The sequence below is a fragment of the Corvus kubaryi genome, unplaced genomic scaffold (assembly GCF_017639235.1).
Source record: "Corvus kubaryi isolate FWS band 111438036 unplaced genomic scaffold, C.kubaryi_AGA036_p1.0 134, whole genome shotgun sequence".
In the NCBI taxonomy this organism is placed as follows: domain Eukaryota; kingdom Metazoa; phylum Chordata; class Aves; order Passeriformes; family Corvidae; genus Corvus; species Corvus kubaryi.
The window spans coordinates 7532023-7548768 of NW_024580668.1; the positions used below are offsets into that span (position 1 = coordinate 7532023).

General features: G+C 50.0%; 1 protein-coding gene across 1 annotated transcript; it reads left to right on the forward strand.

Moving 5' to 3' along the window:
- Positions 1-216: 216 nt before the first annotated feature.
- TM9SF4 (transmembrane 9 superfamily member 4) lies at positions 217-16489 on the forward strand. Its single transcript, XM_042048374.1, has 18 exons — positions 217-321; positions 5836-5949; positions 7410-7509; positions 7874-8042; positions 8122-8251; positions 8650-8773; positions 9581-9699; positions 9812-9923; positions 10346-10416; positions 10824-10956; positions 11467-11548; positions 11640-11715; positions 12047-12130; positions 12305-12480; positions 12820-12883; positions 13426-13545; positions 14057-14146; positions 14464-16489. The coding sequence occupies exons 1-18, from the start codon at positions 232-234 to the stop codon at positions 14611-14613; spliced, it is 2004 nt and encodes a 667-aa protein (XP_041904308.1). The 5' UTR covers positions 217-231; the 3' UTR covers positions 14614-16489.
- The last annotated feature ends 257 nt before the right edge of the window (positions 16490-16746 follow it).

Consider the following 16746-nt stretch of genomic DNA (forward strand, 5'->3'; position numbering starts at 1 on the left):
CGCGGCGTCCTGCCCGCCCTCCATGCCAAGGCCGCTGCCCTCAGCAAAGATGGTGGCGCGGACCGCCCCTTCCCCGGCCGGCTTCGCGGGGCCGCTGGGGATCGGAGCGGAGACCCCCGCCTCACCGCGCCCGGCAGAAGGGCTGGGCTGATCCGGGGCTAAGCTGGGCCCGGCCCCGGCAGCGCGGAGCGCGGCCGCCCGGCGGGGTCCTGCCCGGCCGCCGCTGTCGCCATGGCGATCGGCCCCGCAGCCAACCGCGCGCCGCTTCCGGCAACGTCAGCGCCGACACGTGGATCCAAGATGGCGGCGTCGGCGGCGATGGTGAGTGCGGCGGGGCCCGGCCCGGCCCCGCGTCCCGCCCGCTGCCCCTCGGCCCGGCCCGGTGGCGGCCCCGGCGCGGGGCTCAGTGCGGGGGCTCCGGTCGCGCTGGGAGGGATGCGGGCCCGGCCCCTGGCCGGGGGAGGCTCCCCGGTCCCGCGTCTCCCGGCGGTGTCACCAGTGGAGGGCAGAGGTCGGGCCGCCGCTCGGTGCCCAGGGGCCAAACGGAGCCGAGTGGGTTCCTGTCCCGCCTGCCCCGCGCTCCGTCGGCAGCAAAATTGGCTCCGTTTCTGCGGCTCACGGCGTTGGCTGGGCAGGAGGGGCCGGGCGGGGGGCTCGGGGCGGTGTGGGCTGTAGGGAGCACCGCACCGCCTTTTGCCTTCCCTTCCGAGATGTCAGCCGGGGAGCGGTGCTGGCGCCTCGCACAGAGGCTGTTGCTCTGTGTGTGGTTTTCACAAATGTTTGGTGGTGATTGTCGGGTCCGGGTTTGAGCAGCTGCTTCACCTTCCCGCGTCCCAGCATCCCTGTTATTCCTATTCAATTATTCCTTGAATCGTCGGAGAACTGAAGGTGTTCCTGATGGGAATTTGCTAAGGTAGGCGAGCATCAGTGCTACCTCACAGAGGAGAAAACGAGTTGCTGAGACATTTGTTATCTGCCTTGAAGTCTTGTAGGAGTAAAACGGATTTCCTCCTTGCTTTCTTAGGAGGATACTTCTGTGACAATGCATTGCAGGAGTAGCGGTATGGATAAAGGATGTGTGCTGATACAAAGGTCGCTGGCTGGGCTGTAAGGTCACTCACTGAGAGGCTGGGAGGGGATTGGGAGAGCCGAGACTTTCCTTTAATTTGCTTTAAGCATCTTCATACCCTGCTGGCTTTCCCCCAGGCAGGGAGGAGGGAACTCTCAGCTGGCTTTGAGAGCTGGGGATGGTCCTACTGGGAATTTCCTCGTGGCTCTCTGTTGTGTGAAGGGCAGAGAAGGCTGCCAGCAGCTCTCCTGGTGTCAGAGAAGCTCTGAAGTCAATGTGAATGCAGCACTTGTCTCCTTCCGAAGGGCTCTCGGCTGCTCCTCCAGTGCAGGGTGAGCAGGGCAGGGATGTAGTAAAGATGAGCTTATCCAAACAGTTGTCAGGATCTCCAAGGAGGCAGCCCTTGGAAAAGGGGACAAGTATCAGGGTGCCATTAGCACTGTTCTTGTCCTGTTACGGTGCCTGAGGGCAGAATGAAGGTTGCATGTGTGAGAGAGCTTTGTTGGTTTTTTTCCCCTCCCACAGAGTAGTGGGTTATGTCTTTCCTCCATTTCTGTCACCGTATTAAAAAGTTTGAGTAAGTGGAATGGAATAGGAGAGCTGTGTGAATCCATTTGGACAAATGGCTCTGCACAGGTCGTTCTCCCTGTTTTTCTTCAAAGCTGTCTTTGAAAGTTAACAGCTCTTGATTATGGCCGTTTGATGTCCCTGTTGGCCTTCTCTGCCAAAAAGAGATGGGACAATTCATGATATCCATCACTGTCACTTCCTGATTCCTTTTCCTCTCTTTGAACAAATACTGTGTTCTGTTCTTCAGTTCCTGTGTGGATTGTGAAACTCCTAAGACCTAAAGCAGCTCTGGTACAGCAACATCCCAATTCAGATGCTTGAAATTGCTGCTGAGGGTTTCTTCAAGTTGTTGGCAGTAACTTGGGCAGGGATGTCCTGGGTGCACATGGCCAGGCCATGGAGCCTCTGGAGCACATTGGAGCTGTTGTGGAGTGCCCCAGGGAACAGCTGCTGTTTCCCCTTTCCCTTAAATTTTGGAGTTCAGACTCTGGCAGTGGTAGCTGGAGGGACCACGAGCTGTAGGAAAGAACAAGTGTGGTAATAACTGGATGTTTTAGGGCCTCTTCATGCTGGGTCAGACTGGGGCTTAGTGAACAAGTCCTCTGTTTCGTCAGCATGGTTTGTGCACCTTCTGTGAATTCACAGAAAGGGGCAATGTTGCTCTAAGTGTTTCTGAATGGGATAAACCTGGGGTTGTCTGCAAATCCCAAGACTGGTGATAATTATCCAGAAGTGCCTTCTTGGAGAGAGTTTGTGTGTGAACTTTCGATCTGAGGGACAGGAATAGATGATTGTGCTCTTGCAGTTACTTCTTTTATTTAGATCATATTCTCCTAAGAAGGGGTCTCTCTGCATGTGTGCATATAGGAAAAGAATCAGGCTTAGACAATCTGAACTATTTTTGCCTATTTGAAGCTGGGTTCTTCTCAGTCTGGGGTTGTGCATGTTTGTTGTGTTACTTGTTGCACCATTACACGATTTCCTGGCACCTCAGATGCAAGATTGTCATCTGAGGGGGTTTTGTGCATGTATTTTGAAATATAAATAATTGGAAAAGGCTGTGAAGGTGTGTACCCTGTTTGCTGTAAGTCTGGGCCTTGCCAGGGCTCTGTGACTGAACCAAAACAGAGCTCCCTTCTAGAAGTTCTGACCTGGCACAGAAGAGAACTCAGCTTGCAGGCATCCCCCAGGTGAGATGATCACCTAGCCAGGCCCATGAGTTACACAGATGTTTTGGGTGGTGTCCATGTTGCCATTGCTAAGCTGCTGCCTTTGTTTGGAGAAGATGAAGCACATTTGTCAGTACAAGAGCAAAGATCCTGATGAGAAAAGCCCCTGGCTTCAACTTCCCTGTGCTCTGCCAGCTCAAAAACCTGCACTGAGCATTTCCTTCATACTTCACTTCCAGAGCTCCCCCACCTGTTGCATAGCAGCTTCCCCATTTCTTGCTACCAACTGTTCTTTCCTGGCAAGGCTTTACAGAGTCGCCCTCTTGTCTTTCCTGTTGCCTGGTGCCGCCTGAGTCATCATCATCTGTATGCAAAGACAGCCTAATTTCTGCCAAAATTGTCATCAAAAATTTCATCTTCTGCATGTTCATGTGTCTCCTGAGTGTCTGCCAAAGTTCTGTCCTGGTCTTATCACCTCCCAGCCCGCTGGGGCAAGGGTGGCACTGGTGTGGTTTTGGTTTTTGAGTAACATTGTGTAGGTCTGTCACTTCAGTGACAAATGAGATAAGGGCTACAGGTTGCTGGCTGCTCTGGGGTGCAATGTGGGACAAGAATGCAGATTCCTTCCAATACTTCACCTGTCAGGAAGACCTTTTCCTACTCAGTGGAGAGTCACTGAGCACTCCCTTTAAAAATTGGGAAGGCAAAATTTAGTGTAGCACAGAAAATAAGCTCCATGTTGTCTCAGGGCAGATCAGTATTGAAGGTCAGGCTGTTTTAACAAGAGTGTTTCCAAGCTGGAGCTTTATGCATGCTCCAAGTGTATTTGGCTGTGCCTAGAATAGATCTGAAAATCCCCTTTGTAAGCAAAAAAAGATCACAGAATGGTTTGGGTTGGCAGGGTCCTTGGAGCTCATCTTGTTCCACCCCACTGCCATAGGCAGGGACACCTTCCACTATCCCAGGTTGTTCCAAGCTCCATCCAACCTGGCCTGCAACACTTCCAGGGATGGGGCAGCCACAGCTTCTCTGGGCACCCTGTGCCAGGGCCTCACCACCCTCATAGGGAACAACTCCTTCCTAATATCCAATCTAACCCTACTCTCTGTCAGTTTAAAGCCATTCCTCCTTGTTCTGTACCCCATGGTCTTGTAAATAGTCTCTCTCAATTTTTCTTGTAGGCTCCCTTCAGGTACTGGAAGCCACATGTATCTGATGACTCAGTAGTAACATTTTCTGTAGGTGCCTAGCATTTGCATCTTAAGTACCTTTTAGACTTTCAACCCCGTGATATTTCTGCCTTTTTTTTTTTTTCATCCTGCTCAATTCCACTAATTCTGGATGCTCTGGTTGGCCCTCACTGGTGTCTGGGCCAAATATACCTTCCTTGCCTTAGAGTAAGATGGAAGGAAGGTGATGAAGAGGAAGGGGTGTGGGGGCAATAAACACAGATTTAAATTTTTTTTTTTACCCCAACCTGAGGAAGGATCCCCATGATAGAGCTGCTGTTTGTCCACACTTGGCCTGTGGAGTGTTCCCCCTGGTGCTGTATCAGACTGACTGACTGTGCTGAGGACGCACAGGGGCAGTGGGGATTTGGTTTCTTATGTCTGCAGCATTAGCTTAAGAGTTGTCCCAAACAAAGCTCCAGGTTTTGTGTGGTTTTCCAGTGGTGCCATACGTGCTGGGAGTTTAGGAGTTAGTAATGCTGTGAGATTATACCAGAGCTGATGTCCTAATGCAGGCAAGCTGCTGCTGGCTAATGCTCTTTAAAGCTCGATTTTCATTTCACAGCCTTCCTGCCCATGCTCGAGCTGGGTTACCTGAGGTAACAGGGAGGGGCTGAGGAAGCAGCAAGGTGTGTTAAATGAAGGATTTGCTGCTGCTTTGTGGGATCTGGGTTCTCCTAGAGCCCTCATGGAGTTGACTGAACCTTCCAGCTTGACTTGTCACCGTGCTCACTAAAAAAGGGGTGAGAAAGTTTTTGCCATGTTACTGAGCTGTGTTGTGGCCTGGAGGGGTGAGGAAAGCAGAGTGGAGCAGGAGGGAGTGGTGATGTGACTGTCCCTTTGGGTGCAGTCGCTGGTGTCACACCTGACCCCACAGTAACTACTCTTCTGCAGGTAGTGGCCTGTGAGCATCCATCTGTAATCAGCTCCGGGGTAACTGCTGCCGTGCAGAGCTGGCACACATCCAGTGCCAGGGCTACAGCCCTCTTCTCTACTAACCCCTGGAGTTTGCTAACACAGGGAGCTCACATCAGGGGGAGCAGAAAAGTAAAGTGATGGCCTGCTCAATGCCCCATGCTCAATGCCCCATGGTGCAAATAAAAATTGCATTTTTCTTGTGGTTGGGCAAAGCCAAAGTTTTCCTAATTGCAGATGAAGAGGCAGAGACGCCCAGAGTGGAAAGTGACTTGATGAGGGTGATGCCTTAGGTTTTAACCTTTATATTTTTCAAATTCTGTACTGCTTGATGTGTGACTCTGAAGTTTCTTGTAGTCTGTTAATTTCTGCTCTCTCATGCTAGGTACACATAACAGAGCCTCTGTGGGCCTGCTTTCCAAGGACACCAAGACTGTCCTAGGCCAAAAGTATAAACCAAAGAGCTGCTAAGGGGAGGGGGGGGTAAGCTGTGCAGAAAACTGAAGCTTTAATTGGAGAATTAACCCTGCTATGCAAATGAACCAAACCTATAAAATGGTGAAGAACTCGTGACCTGTTGTCCATCTTGGGGTCCATCTTGGCAATAGCCCCTGGCCCCAGGGGGTACCTTTGAAGGCCTTTCAAAGAAATACCTACTTTTATTCCCTTACTCCCGTCTAGTCTCTGTTTCTAGGAGGCCTCTCAAGGCATCAAGGGTCACAAAACAAAGCTAAGAACAGCTTTTGTGAATTTAATTTCTGTTTAATCACCTGACTGCCTAGCCTTTCTAATGTCTGGGATGAACATTTCCCGTGTTGTTGCCCATCTCTAATGTTGTTCCAGTGTTTCTGTTGTGTTTTACTGTTTCTTCTCCTTTTTGCAGGAAAGGCTGAGATATGTGCTGGGCTTGCTGTTGTTCCTACACAGCACAAACTCGTTCTATGTACCTGGGGTGGCTCCTATCAACTTCCACCGCAATGATCCTGTAGAAATAAAGGTAGGATGAACTCAGTGCTGTTAGTCTGTCTGGTTTGGGGGTTTTTCGTCTTTTGGGTTTTTTTCTTTTTTATACCATAGCAGCTAAGAGGGGCTGGAAAGTTAAATTTGGGGATCCTGTTGCTGAAATTTTGTGTTCAGATATTTCCTCCGTTTCACAACATTTGGGTCCCAGTGTGATTCCTTTTCTTGCCCCTGATCTCTTCTACCAAATTCCTTCAGCAGTTGCACCAAAGTCCTCAAGATGTTGCTCTGTTTGGGGAAAAGGTCCCTTTCTCACTGTGGCTTTGAAGTGAATTTAATTTCTCCAGCATTATACTGACTCTAAAAGTGCTTACACAGAGTGTGCCTTTGGGTGGAAAGAGAATGGTGGAATAAGGTCTGAGTCAGACCTTCTCAATACCCAGTTTGCTCAAGTTGTGTCTCCAGGGAAATCCACAAGAAGCTCTTCCCGAGTGGAGGTGTTTGTCCTCGAGCCTTGCAGATCTTTCAGCCCGGCCTTGCTGGGAGCTGTTCCTGTGCAGCGTTACTCAATGACGAGCTGCTGCACCTATCCATGAGGAAGCCAGGCTTTGCTTTCAGACATCAGTGATTTATAGCCCATTTCATTTATTTTTCTAAAGCTGTGACCTCTGTCTCAGCAAATCCAGCACCCTCGGGGCTGCTGAGGTTGGCTGCTCCCAAGTGAAGCACAGCACAGTTTTCTCTTTGGCCACAGGCTGCCAGACGTAGGCTATTTTTAAGCAAATGAGACTTGCCTGTGGCTACAGTAAGCTTCCCAGAAGAAGACGGTTTTGGAATGGCTGTTCTCAAAGGGATTTCAGGAGCCAAATGCTTCCTCAAGTGCTTAGGCAAGTCAGTGTATTTGCCAGCACTCTTCCAATAAACAAGCTTGGCTGTGTTACAAAACACTTCTGTTTTTCAGAGCAACTGAAAAACTGTGGCCTTGGCTGTTGTGGTGTGTCTCTGCACTTCCCTTGTACCCTGTGATTTGTGGAAACTCTCCAGGAATGTTTGTGGTTGGTCACCTTGTCTTCCCAGACTGATGGCTCTCTGGCTTTCCTTGCAGAGATTAAAATTGCTGAACTCTTCATGGCACTGGAGGCCAGACCTCTAGGTCCAGTGGGATATGAATTTTTGTTTGAGGAAATCTTGTATGAAATGTGACTCCTGAATCTCTTTTGAGCTCTTTGTTGTTTCTTAGGACTCCGCTGAGACATAAATTTGTGAAACCACCATGCTTTGTTCTCTGAGTGTTTCTCTGTGAATGAATTGCTACTGGAAGTCTCTCAGGAACATCTGTCTCTGTTACTATTTTTAATAGTAGTAGTAGTAGTATCTTCTGGAAGTGAGCTTTATGAAAGGTGTCTTGAAGTAAGCATCAACTTCTGGATGGTGCTGAGAGGACAGGAAATTATCTGGGGTTCTTTCCTGGGGATAATCCTTCTGTTCTTCCTGCAGGCTGTGAAGCTGACGAGCTCCCGGACCCAGCTGCCATACGAGTACTACTCACTGCCCTTCTGCCGGCCCAGCGAGATCACATACAAGGCTGAGAACCTCGGTGTGTACCTGTCGGACAGTATGGGGAGGTGTTTACAGGGGCAAAAGCAATTTCAAGTGTCACTTCTGCTAAGCTGTGAGAACCTGCTTGCTCTGATTCACTGCGTGCTGGCTGTCTGCAAACGGCAGCGTCTGTGTGTTGGACAGAGGAAGTGCTTGTTCTGAAGGAGAGCGTGTAACCTGCTTCATAAGCAGTGCTTGATACTTCCAGCAAAGAAGCTAAACTGTCCTGCAGTCTTATCCTTGCACCTGGGGTAGCAAAGGAGACCTGCTGTGGTCCCTCCAGCTGCACAGTGCCTGGCAGCAGGATCAGCAGCAGGAAGCCTGGCAGTCTCCAACCCTGCCCGTATTTTCCTGTTTTCCAGGTGAGGTTCTTCGAGGGGACCGAATTGTAAATACACCTTTCCAGGTTTCCATGAATGTGGAGAAGAAATGTGAAGTTCTGTGCAACTTTCCCAACAAGCCAGTCACCCTGACAGTGGAGCAGAGCAAGCTCATTGCCGAGCGCATCAGGGAGGATTACTACGTCCACCTGTGAGTCACCTTGAGCATGGGTTTGTGTCGGGGGAATTTGGTGCTGTGGACAAATTTGATCTGAAATCTGTGTTTTCAGCATTGCTGATAACCTCCCTGTGGCAACACGGCTGGAGTTTTATTCCAATCGTGAGGAAGAGGAGAAGAAGAAGGAGAAGGATGTGCAGTTCGAGCACGGATATAGGCTTGGGTTTATGGACGGTAACAAGGTAGAGAATTGAGCTGCTGTGTGAGGGTGCCTGGAGGAGATCTGGGTGTCTGTTAGAGGTCTGCCAGAGAGTATCAGAACTGGGAATGCAACCAAAAGGTTTTATAAGCAGTGGAAATATGAGAGAGGGGTCTCTAGTGGGAAGAAGAGGGTGGGTGCTGGACTGCTGGTACAATAACCAGGAGTCCTTGCTTTTATTCACTGTGTAACTTTGGACAGGCTCATGCAGTGGTTTCCCCTCAGCAGAGCAAAGGCACTGTGCCCCCCAAGGCTGGCTGATCTCTGGTGTTGGAGTCTTTAGTTTTCCCTCACTGAAGCTGTTTTCTGCAGTTGTTGCTTCTCAGCTTTGCCACTGTGTCCCATGGGGTGCTGATGTTTTATTTTATGTCACTGTTTCAGTTCTACCTGCACAACCACCTCTCCTTCATCCTATACTACCACAGAGAGGATGTGGAAGAGAGCCAGGAGCACACCTACAGGGTGGTGCGCTTTGAGGTGATTCCCCAAAGCATTAAACTAGAAGGTAAGAGACTCCTGAGGAGGGGGGAAGAATCTCCTGTAGGGACAAAAGTCAGATGCCACTGATGTATCAGGGTGCCAGTTGTTGCTTCACAGGGCACAGAAATGAGTCTAAATTATAAGAATAATAAACCACTTTGTTATTAAGGAAGTACCAACAGTAGAGACATATCCATGAATTGCAATCCATGGAAAATCAATTCCTGTAAAAAGATCTGACTTTGAGGTTTTGGGGTTGGATTTTTTTTGCACTGTGTCATCTGGTATGAGGCATGTCTGGCATTCTAGCTGTTGTTGTGGTGCAGATCTCCCTGACTGGGACACTGTGTGCTAGTCCAGGGACACACAGGATGTTTGGAACTGTTCTGGGGGATTGAAATTTAAAAATAATGGTATGGGGAAAGCACTCCTACCTCAGTGAGCCCAGTGGAAAAGGGTGTCTAGAAGGGCAGTTGCTCATGGTGTGCATCACCCCATGCAGTTCTCCTCTGGCAGAGCAGGCACTGCTGCAGAGATCTTGTTTCTCACCATATAATGTGGAATGGAGGATTTGTTCATGGTCTAGATCCTCGGCTTCAGAACCTCTGGCTTTTATCCTTCCCATTTAGGAGAGCCCTGTGCATAGCTTTCCTGAAAGTTTGTTAATGGTGCTCCACTGCTGGTCAGGAGAATAGTTTTACAAACTGCAGAGCGGGTGAGCGAGTGCTTTCCCACCTGGAATTACTGCAGCCTGATGCCCTCAGGGTGATGCTCCGTGGGAGAGGTGGTGCCTGAGGGAAGGGCTGACCCTGTGCCATGCTTTCTCTTACAGACTTGAAGGCTGATGAGAAGAGCATGTGCACCCTGCCCGAAGCCACGGGCTCTGCCCCTCAGGAAATAGATCCTACTAAAGAGAACCAGTTGCTCTTCACCTACTCTGTGCACTGGGAGGTGAGGCAGTACTGGGGAGCTGGCTGGCAGTGATGCTCCGAGTGTCTGTCACTGGAGTTGTGGAAGACATTGGGAATGTGCTGGTGTGAGAAGAACTCTCCTGTTCTTTTAGGAAAGTGACATTAAGTGGGCTTCCCGCTGGGACACGTACCTGACCATGAGTGACGTGCAGATCCACTGGTTTTCTATCATTAACTCAGTTGTGGTCGTCTTTTTCCTTTCAGGTGAGTGGATGTGTGGGAAGAGGAAGGCTTTACCATTATCTGCAGGGAATTTTCTTTAAGCCTTTGCTGCAGGTGGCTTGAGGAGGATGTGGCCCCATCTGAACCTGGTCAGAAGGGGCAGGAAAACAGTTTAAAGCCTCCCAGTTCAAGCAGTGTTCCGTAGGGTCAGGCAGCTACCAGCCTTTTTCCTGCTGGGGTCATTGAGGGAGTAAAAAAACCCACAAGAAAGCCACAATGCCCCATTTCTGCTGGAATAGTGCCTTCCCTACCCTTGGGGTTTTGTTTCTGTCTTTGCTGATGACTCAAGACCTCTTCTCCCAGCCAGAGCAGTGTGTTGGTGGGAGCCATGTAGTTGCACAGCCTGAGAGCAGCACAGCCATGTAGCAGCCTCTGAGCTGAACCCAGTTTGTGCTTGTTTTCAGGGATTCTCAGCATGATCATCATCCGGACTCTGCGCAAGGACATTGCCAACTACAACAAGGAAGATGACATTGTATGTGTTTGTCCCAGGGGCTGGGATTAGAGGGAGGGAAGCACAGACCAGGAGGGATCTAGTGTGCAGACTTGGGTGTATTGTCTCTTCCCTTGCCCCTGTTTTGCTTTGAGCCCTGGCCATGGGAGGGGCAGTTCTGTTGTGCTGTCACACACCTTCTTCTGTCTGTGCAATCACATACCTGTTCAGATGTCTTCAGACCTAAGCAGTCACTGCAGACAGCTCTGTAAATGTGCACCCTGGAACTGACAATTCAGGTCTCAGCTGTTTTTAGCCCTAGAGAAAAGAAGTTTCTTGGCTAGAGTGGTAAAATTCAGTAGAAAACCTCTTAGGCTGGCTGTAGTAAGACCTTAATTTCTACTGGCATATCACATCTAAATAACCTCCTTTTTCTGTTGTTGCTATAGGAAGATACCATGGAGGAATCTGGTTGGAAACTTGTGCATGGAGATGTCTTCAGGCCTCCACAGTACCCTATGATCCTCAGCTCTCTCCTGGGTTCTGGAATTCAGCTGTTCTGTATGATCCTGATTGTCATCTGTAAGTGGCACATGTTGTACAGGGTGGCTGTAACACAAATGATGCTCAAGGAAGTTTGACTTCACCCTGTGCTCACCTTAGCTGGAGTGAGGCCCATGAAGCTGCTTCCTGTTGCCATCGGCCTGGGCTCGGCATTGCAGAGCTGCTGGATGACATTGCCCAGCTGAAGGCAGCTTTGCGTGATTATATATCCTTTGCCAAGCTGTGAGCCCTGGCTGATAGTGGGCTGGGAGATTTTTGCCCAGGTGTGCCTTGCCTGCTGAGCTGCACCTACCTGCTTCCATCCCTGGGGAAGCTGAGGCTGAAGCATGGTCTGTAGCTGGGATCAAAGCTGTGCCTTCCTCTCTGGCCGGTGCTGGAGGCTGTGGATGCGTTATGCTGTGAAGGAAATCAGGCCTGTGCAGAGATTTCAGGCAGCTGTGGGCTGCAGATGGGACAGGCCCCTGTCCTCCAGCTGCTGCAGCACACATTTCTCAGAGCTGCTGTTCCTTGTCCTGTTTCCCTCTGCAGTTGTTGCTATGCTGGGGATGCTGTCGCCTTCGAGCCGGGGCGCGCTGATGACAACTGCCTGCTTCCTCTTCATGTTCATGGGGTAGGTGCCTCCACGGCTTCCCCCCCGGGCTGTCCAGCCTCTCCCCAGCAACAACAGCTCATTTTCGTTGTCTTGGCTTGTTTCTGTCCAGGGTTTTTGGTGGATTCTTTGCTGGCCGCTTATACCGGACTCTGAAAGGCCATCGATGGAAGAAGGGAGCTTTTTGTGTGAGTCTTGGATGTTCTGTGCTGCTTATCCAGGTTTGCTGATGGGAAGATCTGTGGATAAGCTCCAGGTGTTTGTGGTAGCTGGACATAGTCTGGCTGTGCTGCACATTTGCTGTGGGTTGAGTCCTTGTAGCTGTACAGAAAAGGCACCATCTGAGCACATACTAGAGCAAAGAGGATTGTCCAAGATCCTCTCCACCTCTGTGTCCTTGTTCTGTAGCAGAAGGGACACTTCCTCCACATGTGTCTTGTCCCAGAGATGGACTCCTTCCAGAGGAACATCTGGCTGATGAGTCAGGTGCTTTCTCTTATGCAGTGGTTCCTCTTGCAGACAGCAACCCTGTACCCGGGCGTCGTCTTCGGCATCTGCTTTGTCCTCAACTGCTTCATCTGGGGGAAACACTCCTCTGGTGCGGTAGGTGCCACCTTCAGTCTGGGGCCTTCTGGGTGGGAGGGGGTCACTGGGCTGATAGGGACTCACTTGGCTTCCCAGACCTTTCCAAGTGGGTGACTGGCTTAGCCGATGTCATCAGTCCCCAGGGCAGGTGAGCTGTCAGCCTCACTTCTGTGGCTCTTGATGTGATTCCAGGTGCCTTTCCCTACCATGGTGGCCTTGCTCTGCATGTGGTTTGGGATCTCCTTGCCCTTGGTCTACCTGGGTTACTACTTTGGATTTCGCAAGCAGCCGTATGACAATCCTGTACGGACAAATCAGATTCCCAGGCAGATCCCGGAGCAGAGGTGGTATATGAACAAATTTGTGGGGTGAGTGATGAGTGTCTGGGAAATACGGTGAGTTAAACCCCCTCCCCTCAGTCCCCTTGGGTTGCTGAATGTCACCTGCTGCTCCCTGAACATGAACAGATGGCAGATGGGGTTCCTTGAGACAACACTGATAATTTGGATGTGGTATGAGGGGTACTTGTAGCTGTGGTATGTGCTCAGCAGTGGGAGGAGCTGTGTCATTGCCTGTGAATTTAGTAATCTGGAAATGCAGAGCCTTTGCTTGGAATGTTCTGTGTGGTTTTAATTCCTTTAACAAGGAATGTTTAATGTCCAGACAGTTATATTGTGCTGCTTATGGTTTTTCTTTCTGCTCTGTAGGATCCTCATGGCTGGTATCCTGCCTTTCGGAGCCATGTTCATCGAACTGTTCTTCATTTTCAGTGTAAGCATTTAATCCACTTTCCTCCTCAATAGGATTCCTTTCATGCCAAAGCTTTTGAAAGGGAGGGGGCTGCCACTGGAGCAGTCTCCTATTCCTGTACTCTCTAAAAGGGGATAGCTGGTTTCTTCCAGGCCATTTGGTAGTTTCCAGAGAGAGCTATGGGACTCTCCTGGTGGTTTGAAGGATTGTGGTAAAGATGAAATTTACTGTAACGTGACATCCAGGAGGGATCTTGGTCTTGAGACAGTCACTGTTCCAGCTGCTGCCCGTTTTTCACTTTGTATGGATGGGGAAGAATTTGCTGTTCCATTGCTTGGGAGATGCAGGGGAATGAACAAGCTACCTGAGAGCTGTCCTTGTGCACCTTTTTGCAGCCTGAATCCTCTGAAGTGACACTGTGAAATGCATTAGATTGGTGGTTTCATCTACATGGGGCTGAGGGGCTCATTATTTTCCCCTGGCTGGCTGCCAGAAGTTAGTCCCACGTTCAGTGATTGATCACAGTAGCACAGAAACAAATTCCTGCTGTGTGTTTGTTTCAGGCAATCTGGGAGAACCAGTTCTATTACCTTTTTGGCTTCCTCTTCCTGGTGTTTATAATTCTGGTGGTATCCTGCTCCCAGATCAGCATTGTCATGGTGTATTTCCAGCTCTGTGCTGAGGTGAGACTTCCATGTTTGTAGTTTGGGTAGCTCAGGGTACTTGCTCCTGGGAAAGCACAGGTCACGTTATTGCTGCTGCTCAGTGAAGATTAGTGTGGCCCAGCTTCACGGGTGTGATTGTCCCCAGCGTCTCTTCACTCGAAAGGGAATTAAAGCTCTTTGATTATCTATCAGGCTGGGAACTGTGGTTTCATACCAGGAATTCTGCTGGGCACAGGGTGTTTTGAACTGTTCCCAAACTGTTCCATTTCATCCACATACAAAAGAAAATTCAGGGCCGGAGGTGAGCCATGTCTGTCGGCAGTGTGCTTTGAGCCTGACCTGCCTTTGCTTCACTGTCAGCTTCGCATCTCTTGGTTTGGAAACACTTCTGTGACAAAAAAGTCCCCCCGCCCCAATTTGTGGATTTCATTTGAAGGAAGATGGTGGATGGTGTTCTCCCTGTCCTGGAATGGTCACAGCTTCCCTGAGGCAGTGCCCCAGGGGATAATGAGGCTCTTTATCTTGTCAGGATTACCGCTGGTGGTGGAGGACCTTCCTGGTGTCCGGAGGATCTGCCTTCTACGTGCTGATCTATGCTGTCTTCTACTTTGTGAACAAGGTATTCCTCCTGGGTGAAAATGCCATGTTTTTGGGGGTGACTGTGGGATTTGGGAAAGGAAATGGTGGGCTTGCTGAGTCCCAGTCTGCCCGTGCCAGCCCACAGCAGTGCTGACAGCCCTTCCAGACAGGAGAGGAGGGTGTAGGACTTGTGCAGAGCAGAATTCCCTGACCCCACCTTGAACAGGATCTCCCTTCAGCTGGACAAAAATGAAAGTTTTCCTCCCTTTGCCAGAGCTCCCCTTGCAGAGGGCGCTGGTTGGTTTGTTGTCTCTGTGCATTATTTTGCTGATTTTTTTTCCTCCTCTTCTATTTCAGCTGGATATTGTTGAGTTCATTCCCTCCTTATTGTACTTTGGCTACACTGCCCTCATGGTCCTGTCCTTCTGGCTCCTGACGGGCACCATCGGCTTCTACGCAGCCTACATGTTCGTGCGGAAGATCTACGCCGCCGTGAAAATCGACTGAAGCTGGAATCCCCCCCAGCAGGAATCAGACACCTCTGAACATGTGTCCTCCCGGGAGGGACAGGGACATCTTCTCCCAGCTCTTTTTAAAGGAAACAAAAATCCAGTGGGAGAGTCACAAGAGAAATAATTAACTCCTCGATTTGGAATGTAACTTTGGCACAGTGTACATGGATTCTGGGCTACTTCTGCGGGGAAAAGGGGTCTGTAGATACCTTACATTTTATTATCCTGTTCCATATTTGAGGGAGTTTTTTAGCAGAGAAATATCCCTCTGTATAAGTAAACCCCCTTTTTGCTAATCCATCCTTTTTTTTATGTTGATGATGAACTGATTTGAGACAGCAGTGGAAACACTTGTGAAAACGTTTTCTTCCAGCCCCTGGGGTGCTCTAGGATTCAGGGAGACTCTTCAGACAAGTATCAGACTGGGTTTTTCTCCTGCCTTCGTGTCTGCACAGAAGAGGGAGCTTGACTATGGCAGAATAACTGGAGCCTAAAGGCTCACCCAGCGGGAGTCCGGCGCACTCTGATCACCGAAGTCCCGGCTTCGGCTTGTTTACGATTTGCTGGAGGTGCCATTCAGAGCCTGGGAAGTGCAATTTCACCCTGAGAGAGCTTGAGAACTGCAACCTTTGGCATCACTTCTCCCTCCCTCCAGCCTCGGACAGCACAGGCCACTGCAGGAGGGTGGGATTGCCTCTCCTTCGGAAGGCAGGACACGATGTGCTGGTGGAAGTGACATGGTTGTGCTGCAGTGCAGGACTGGAAGGATGCGCGAGGTAACTACAAGGGTTTGTTCTGTCAATAGCTCTGCTCTGGATGAGTGAGGAAACGGGACAGGCTCCTTCCTGGGAATGCCACTGGGATCCTGCAGAGCCTGTGGGAGATGGCTGCGGTGCCGTGGCCTTAGTGCCAAGTAATCTGAGGCAGTGTTGGGTCCGAGCTGCCCAAGGGCTGTGCAGGCCAAGCTGAAGGGGCTGGCACAGGCAGGTGGCCCCGTGAGCTGTCCCATGGCTGGGAGCGGGGCTCTCTCGCCGCTGGCCCTGTGCTCTGGCTGCCCTTGCTGCTCTCTGCTCCTCTGAAATTCTCTACCTCCAGGGAACAGGAAAAGTGTACACCCCAAAGCTGTATTTTGTTCTTCACAAAAAACAGTCCAAGCTCTCCAGGATAGCTGACACAGGCTCTTCTTTTCCCATGGCTTGATGCCTGATTCTGCCCGTGGGAAACTCTTTTTAAAAGAGGTTGAAGTTGGGTTGTGGTGGTTTTTTTTTATTTGGGTCACTTCAGTGATGTTTATTAGTAAAAAGGTTCCGCATTGCAGTGAAGGCTCCCTCCATCCGCAGGCTCACTGGATTCAGCCAGGACTACAGAGAAGAGGTTTTTTTAGTGAGATTTATGAAATTTTTTCTTGGAGTAAGGTCTTCCAATGGCCAGCTGCCACAGGTCACATCATTCCAACCCAAAACTGTCCAAAGCCCTCCCTGCTCCCAGGAAGGGCTTTGGGGCCTTTTTTAACCCTAACTGCCGTAAGTTTCCACCAGGTCCATGCAAGGGCCTGTGTCCCTTTCTGTCGGCCCTGCCCATCATGCCAAATTTTAATCAGCCAGGAATCATGGATGGAAAAAGGGAGCAGGGGATGTCTGAGCCAACTGTGCTGTGGAGTCCTGTGTCAGTTCTGATTTGAGGTCCCTCTCTGAGATTTTCGTTGATTTTTTTTCTTCTGTTTTCCTTCTGCCCCTACCCCAGTGGAGAGGCTCAGCCAGCATTGATTTCTCTCCCTTCCCTGAAGTGTTTTCTCTGTATTCTTTGTAATTTTTAATTAATGTATGTATTCTTTGTGTCCTATTGTAAATAAATCTGCCATTGTCCTGTCATTCTGCTCTCTTGGGTTCTCCTAAGCCACTTCTGGAGAATTTCTTTTTGTAACACTTGGCCTGTGTGACACCCATGTGGTCTGTGATGTGTGGCTTCAGCCAGAAGCAGAGCTTGGAATACTCTGGTTTTCTTTGTAGTGTTTTTCTCCTGATAAATGTAAGTTTCTCCCAGTGTGCCATGCCCTGAATGCTGCCATATATTATAATTATGCCACCAGTTGAGGCATTTGGATCTGCTGATGCTGTGCTGCTGGGTA